Source organism: Erinaceus europaeus, chromosome 6 (assembly GCF_950295315.1).
Source record: "Erinaceus europaeus chromosome 6, mEriEur2.1, whole genome shotgun sequence".
Taxonomy (NCBI): Eukaryota; Metazoa; Chordata; class Mammalia; order Eulipotyphla; family Erinaceidae; genus Erinaceus; species Erinaceus europaeus.
This window is the reverse complement of record NC_080167.1, coordinates 61,358,190-61,364,560: the sequence shown is the minus strand read 5'-3', so window position 1 is coordinate 61,364,560 and position 6,371 is coordinate 61,358,190. Positions and strand designations below refer to the sequence as shown.

General features: G+C 45.9%; 1 protein-coding gene across 1 annotated transcript; it reads right to left on the bottom strand.

The window, feature by feature from the left end:
- Positions 1-2,147: 2,147 nt before the first annotated feature.
- LOC132538973 (KH homology domain-containing protein 4-like) lies at positions 2,148-5,995 on the bottom strand. Its single transcript, XM_060192537.1, has 2 exons — positions 5,666-5,995; positions 2,148-4,769 (listed from the first exon to the last, which is right to left on the bottom strand). The coding sequence occupies exons 1-2, from the start codon at positions 5,993-5,995 to the stop codon at positions 2,880-2,882; spliced, it is 2,220 nt and encodes a 739-aa protein (XP_060048520.1). The 3' UTR covers positions 2,148-2,879.
- Between the last annotated feature and the right edge of the window lie 376 nt (positions 5,996-6,371).

Below are 6,371 nucleotides of genomic sequence, written 5' to 3'. Positions count from 1 at the left end.
CAACAGAAGAAGATGTGATTTACCCCCTGAAAACAAAGATAGTTTTGCACATGGCTGGTACAATTAGAATTTGACAGCATACACACGTGCATGGTCTTTAGATTCACTGGTTTCCTTCTAAAGGATGTTGCCTCCATAAGAAATGAGACTGGTTAGGAAATGTACATATGTATTTATTTTTTAAAAAAACCTTCTCTGATTCACCGTTAGTTTAGTGATTTTTATAAAGATTTTATTTATTTATTAATGAGAAAGATAGGAGGAGAGAAAAAGAACCAGACATCACTCTGGCACATGTGCTGCTGGGGATCGAACCCAGGACCTCACGCTTGAGAGTCCAAAGCCTTATCACTGCGCCACCTCCCAGACCACAAAAGACTGTTTTTGGTGATTCTAAATTAATTAATTAATTGATTTATTTATTACCAGAGCACTGCTTAGCTCTGGCTTATGGTGGTGCAGGGGATTGAACCTGGGACTTAATGGAGCCTCAGACTTGAGAGTCTGTTTGCATAACCATTATGCTATCTACCCCTGCCCTAGTTTAGTATTATTGGTAAAAACTAGGGCATATCCTGATCAGAATGATATTATTGATGCAGAAAACACCTGCGGAATTCTTTGTTTTTTTCTTTTTTCTTTTTTGCCTCCAGGGTTCTCACTGGTGCTGTTTGAACTACAGAAATGGCTCCTGGAGGCCATTTCCTCCATTTTGCTGCCCTTGTTGTTATAGCTTTTGTCGTTTTTTGGATAGGACAGAGAGAAATGGAGAGAGAAGGGGAAGTCAGGGGGGAGAGAAATATAGACACCTGCAGACCTGCTTCACTGCCTAAAAAAAAAGACCCCCTTGCAGGCGGGGAGCTCGAGGCTTGAACTGGGATCCTTTGTGCCATGTGCACTTAACCCGCTGTGCTACTGCCTGGCCCCCTGTGGAATTCTTTTGGAAATAAAAAGTATATGTTCCTCCCCACTGAAACTCTGCCACCCTGTTCTTCTTTCCCAAGAAAAACATTATCTGTTTTGAGGGGGTTTGTTATTGTTGTTGTTGTTGTTTGTGGAATAAGGCCTTGCTCATACACCATTTCACTACTACAGGCTATTTTCTCATTCAGAGAGAGACAGAGACACGATAGCACTGAAGCTTCCTCCCTTACAATACACCTTCCCAGACACCGAAAGTCTGCCTTGTTATCAAGTGTAGATTGTAGGCTGCACTCAACCCTGCTCACTTCCGTCCCTTCATGCAAACTCTGCCCACCTTGCCTGAGTTCTCTTTCTCAGATTTTTGTCAAAAACAGCAATGTCAACTCACCACAGTATTTTGGAGTTTTCCAAGCTGTTTCTCTTGAGGGGGTAAAAAGGCAACTGGTTTCTCTTCTATGATGACAACTAACAATTTTATCAAATCTGTATTTTTAAAGTATGCTTATTTGCGTATTTACCTACCATATTAACCAGAGAGTGAGAGAGCCAGACCATCACTGTTGTATTTGATGCTGTGGACCAAACACCTGAGAACCTGTGGACGTCACACCTGTAAGTCCACTTGCTCTGGTCCTGCTCTAGCTTGTGGGCCACATAACCAAAGATCTTGCTATGAAATACCAAGAGTCGGCAGCTTTTCAGCCTCAGAGTCTGTCTTCTTATCTGCCCAGACCCTGTTGAATCACTGCTAAGGAAAACTGGATGCTTCTAATTTCTTCTTCTTCTTCTTATTTTTTTGTTTATAAAAAGGAAACATTAACTAAACCATAGGATAAGAGGGGTACAACTTCATACAATTCCCACCACCAGAACTCTGTATCCCATCCCCTCCCTTCCTATTCTTTTTTTTTTTTTTTTTTTATATTTGTACATTTATTTATAATGAAATTATGGTCTAAATATTTACAACATATAGGAAACCAGAGGGTTTATACAAAGCCAGCCTGCAGAGTATTCAAATGTGCAAAAATGACAGTTCAGTATCTCAAACTACTCCTGGTTCAGCAGACTAGCTCCTTCACTTTCACACATCAGTATTTGATACAAAAAAGTTCTTTTGGCAAAACCTGTAATGCCAAGAAAAAGGACAAGTTGCATTTCAGTCATTAAGTCCACCATCCTACTATGAGCAGTCAAAGCTCTATTTGAGACAGACCACTGTGTTTCATTTCTGTCATGAGTCTGACCAGCTTTTGATCAAGCAGTTTACTCTGACCCAGTTGAAGACAAGGAGCTTAGAAGGGGAGTAAAAAATAGTAATGGCTATCTGAGAAAGTGTGCTGGAAGGTGCCAGTTGCTGGGCATCCCAATACAAAGACACAATCAAAAAAGCAGGTCCATTTTCCTACCCCAGCTCCAGCTATGCCTGGATTCTTAACTGCAGTTTCTACAACAGAAAGAATCTGAAGATGAAATAGGAATGAGGAGTACTTAGATTTCAGTACTGAAAGGATATCTTAAAATCACTTCCCCATAGACAGTAAGGCTTGTTTTGTAACCAGTTATCAAAAGTGAGCAAATAGTAATAAAATACAAATAAAATTTTATGCCCAAATAGGAGCTATTCATTTGGAAAAGAGTGGACCAGGTTAAGTGTATATGGGGATGAGCCTGTTGGGATGCTTTGTGGAATAAGCATGTTTCACCAATGGTTAAAAAGCTTCTGAGACAAATTTGTGATTCTAAGTAAATTTTAACAGATGTTATGCTACTGCAGAAATAAGGATGTTTTATGAAGAATGGAGCCCCTTTAAGAATAGGGGACAGTGCATCTGTAACTTCTGCAAAGGTCCAAGATGGCTCCCAGTAGAGGCCCCAGAGTCTTGTTAAATCAAATGCATGCATTATTGCTAAAAGAAGAGTCACCGACGTTCAAAGCTCTGTTCCACCGTTTCCTATGGGGCCATCCAGAACGGCATCTGTTGTTTAGCTCGTGGTTGTGATGAAGGGTACTGATACCCCAAACTCCAGCCCTGTGGAAAACTACTTGCATTTTTATGACCTCCGTGTTCCTCTTCTTCATCTGATGAATCTGCAGCATAAGCCACTAAGCCAAACCCCTTTTCCGTCGTTTTCATCTTCTTCACTGGATAATCATGGTTCCCTGTTAAGGTTCCAGATCCATTCCTTTCATCAGACTCTGATTTTATTCCAGTCACTGGGAAGGCTGGTGGAGGCATCAACTGCCTGTCCCTCTCTCGCTCTTTGCCTGAGGAACTTGCTGGCTTCGATCCTGCACCTTCAATCTCATTCTGACCGGAGAAGCCTGTACCTAAATTAGTCATATGAATGGGTCCATGCTGGTATCCAAGAAGTCCAGATTCCCGTTCATCTGGTAGCTCCTCTGTGAATCGTCTCTTCTGTGCCTGAGGTTGAGTTGGAAGTGGGGGCTGGGGCTGGGGCTGGGGCTGGGGTTGGGGCTGGGGCGGGTGTGGGGGCTGGGGCCCGGCAGGCAAGGCAGTTTTGACAGGAGCAGCAGGAATAAAAGGCCCACTCATCGGACTCTGTCCAGTGCTAATGGGAGGCTGTACTTGTGTTATCGGGTATTGTGTTGGCACAGGTGGAACTCCAGTAGGTATCGCTGGCAAGACTCCAGGTGCCAATGAAACAGCTGGTGGCACTATACTTGGGACACCATAGGGAGGTTGAATTGGCTGCTGAGGAGGGGGAACAACAGGGTAACCAGACTGATAGCCATTGGATGGATAATATGGTGGCTGAGGAGGGACACTACTTATAGCAGAGGGTTGTGTATAGCCTGGTAAAGGTACAGCAGTGTTAATCTGATTTACAAATCTAGAATATTCTGCATGAACTGTTTGCAAGAGATTCTCACAGAGCTTCTTGGCAGCAGCCAGGCCTTCAGGTTTGGGATGACTGATATAAATATACATAGGTTCAAAAGCTTCTCGGCCAGACGCTGGTTCAATGCAGCCTGAACCTTTGCCTCGTAGGAATACTTTGGCACCTGTTTCAATCTGAATGTGCTGCAAATAGGAGCAGCCTGGACCTTCCACTTTCTCCTTGACATTAAAAGTGGGCACAGCATGTTCTAGACCCACAAATAACTTATCTTGAACATAATGCATCCCTGACTGGAAGGGGGGCTTCTGGCTGATGGCTGGAGACAGCTGTGTGATAGGTGCTGGCTGGTGATAGACAGTGACTGTTGCACCATTGAAAGTTGGGCTTGTACCCGTGGCAGCTTTTACCACCCCATTGGTGATAATTTCTTTGATTCGATTTACAGCTCTGTCCACCAATTCCCGTGTCTGGCCCTGAACATGAAGATATAATGGACGGTCCCCTGGTCCCACTTTGGCTTTTTCCTCCGTTGTCATGAACCTCCCTCGAGTTGACACTGCAGCCCCACTAAGTCGGCTGATCTCATCTTGCGTCTGTCCTCGAGTCAGTAAGTTCCTACACGTGAGAGGCACATCATTGATTTCAACTTCAGCTACCACCAGATCATCTTTGCTTTTGCTGCTAGTTAGGCCTTTGCCAGGAGTCTGAAGCTTCTCAGCTGCATTCTGAGTGGGTTTCAGCTTCCCCTTGGCCATGAGCATGGCATTGATCTTCGCGGCCACGGCGGCGGCGGCATCCAGGGCTCCCGAGGGGGCGGCAGCCGCACCCCCCGGGCTCCCCGCGCCGGCGGCGACCTCCCCACCTGGGGCCGCCGGGGGCAGGAAAAGAAGAGGAGCCGGCGCTGGCTGGTCCCATTTGCTGCGGCGCCCCTGCGCCCCTTCCCCACGCGCAGCTCTCCAAGGCCCCCAGCCGCGCCCCCCCTATTCTTTAACCCTCTGGGAATATGGACCCAAGGTCATTGTGGGATGCAGAAGGTGGAAGGTCTGCCTTCTGAAATTGCTTCCCCACTGAATATGGGCATTGACAGGTCAATCCATACTCCAAGCCTGTCTCTCTCTTTCCCTAGTGGGGAAGGGCTCTGGGGAAGCAGGGCTCCAGGACACATTGGTGGGGTTGTCTGTCCAGGGGAGCCTGGTCGGCATCATTATGGCATCTGGAACCTGGTGGTTGAAAATAGAGTTAACATATAAAGCCAAACAAATTGTTGACCAGCTTCTAATTTCTTTTTTTTTTCCCTCCAGGGTTATTGCTGGGTTCGGTACCTGCACCATGAATCCACCGCTCCTGGAGACCATTTTTCCCCCCTTTTTGTTGCCCTTGTTATTGTAGCCTCATTGTGGTTATTATTATTGCCATTGTTGATGTTGTTTGTTGTTGGATAGGACAGAAAGAAATGGAGAGAGGAGGGGAAGACAGAGAGGGGGAGAGAAAGACAGACACCTGCAGACCTGCTTCACCGCCTATGAAGCAACTTCCCTGTAGGTGGGGAGCCGGGGCTCAAACCGGGATCCTTACGCTGGTCCTTGCGCTTTGCACCACATGTGCTTAACCCACTGCGCCACCGCCCGACCCCCCAGCTTCTAATTTCTAAGACCTATTTTACTAAGATTCTGTTCCAAAGATGTGGCTGTTATGTCACAGAAGTGGACAGGAAAACAACCAGGACTGCCTATCTATTACATGCTCTAGGTTGCCTCGCCACCTCAGGAGTTCAAGACACAGTTTGCTTTCCCACTCAAAGTTCTCTTTAAACAAACAAGGCAGAGGGCCCTAGCAGCTGTGCATTTTCTCATCCCTGGCCTTGTCCAAGACCAACCCAAAGAACAGGCTTTAATTTTGTGTGGTTCCCACACATAAGCTGTGCTGTTTTGGACGCACGCAGGCTTCTTTTTATCTTTCCTGGCGTCAAGGAGAGCATTGCTTGTCCTTCTGGATCAACTGTCTGACTGCACACACAGCCAGCAGGCTCAGGCTTCAGTCCCGGCTCATGCTGGAGCTCACACGTGATCTCATCTGGGCAAACACTTTTAAAACACACTTCCTGGCTTTTCCTCAGGATGACTGAGATGACAGGCAGCTGCCACCCACAGAGGAAGTGGATGTCCAAAATCCACACGAGACCTTGGAGTGCAGGGCTGGTATACATTGTGAGGTTGGTCAGCAGACCTCAAATGATAACATTAGTTTTAAATATTGATCATTTTCTTACTCTTTCATTAAATTGCTACAGTGCTTTTGTAGTACACCCAAAGCTTTAAGAAAAAAAAAAAAAAGCAACTCACTCTAACATACTCTTTGAGGGAATTAAGTACAGGATGGGTGGGCAGTAGCACACATAGGTAAGCGCATAGTATACTAGTTGCAAGGACCCATGCAAGGAATCTGGGTTCGAGCCCCTCCTTTCCATCCCCTGCAGGGGGGATGCCTCACAAACCTTGAAGGAGGTCTACACGTATCTCTCTTTGTCTCTCCCTCTCTATAACCTCCTCCTCTCTCAATTTCTCTCTGTCCTATCCAATAAA

Coding starts and splice junctions, on each gene's coding strand:
- LOC132538973 (XM_060192537.1), bottom strand. CDS start 5,995: ATGTATACCAGCCCTGCACTCCAAGGTCTCGTGTGGATTTTGGACATC. Junction 4,770..5,665: donor AATTAAAGCCTGTTCTTTGG/GTTGGTCTTGGA, acceptor GTTAAAGAATAG/GGGGGGCGCGGCTGGGGGCC.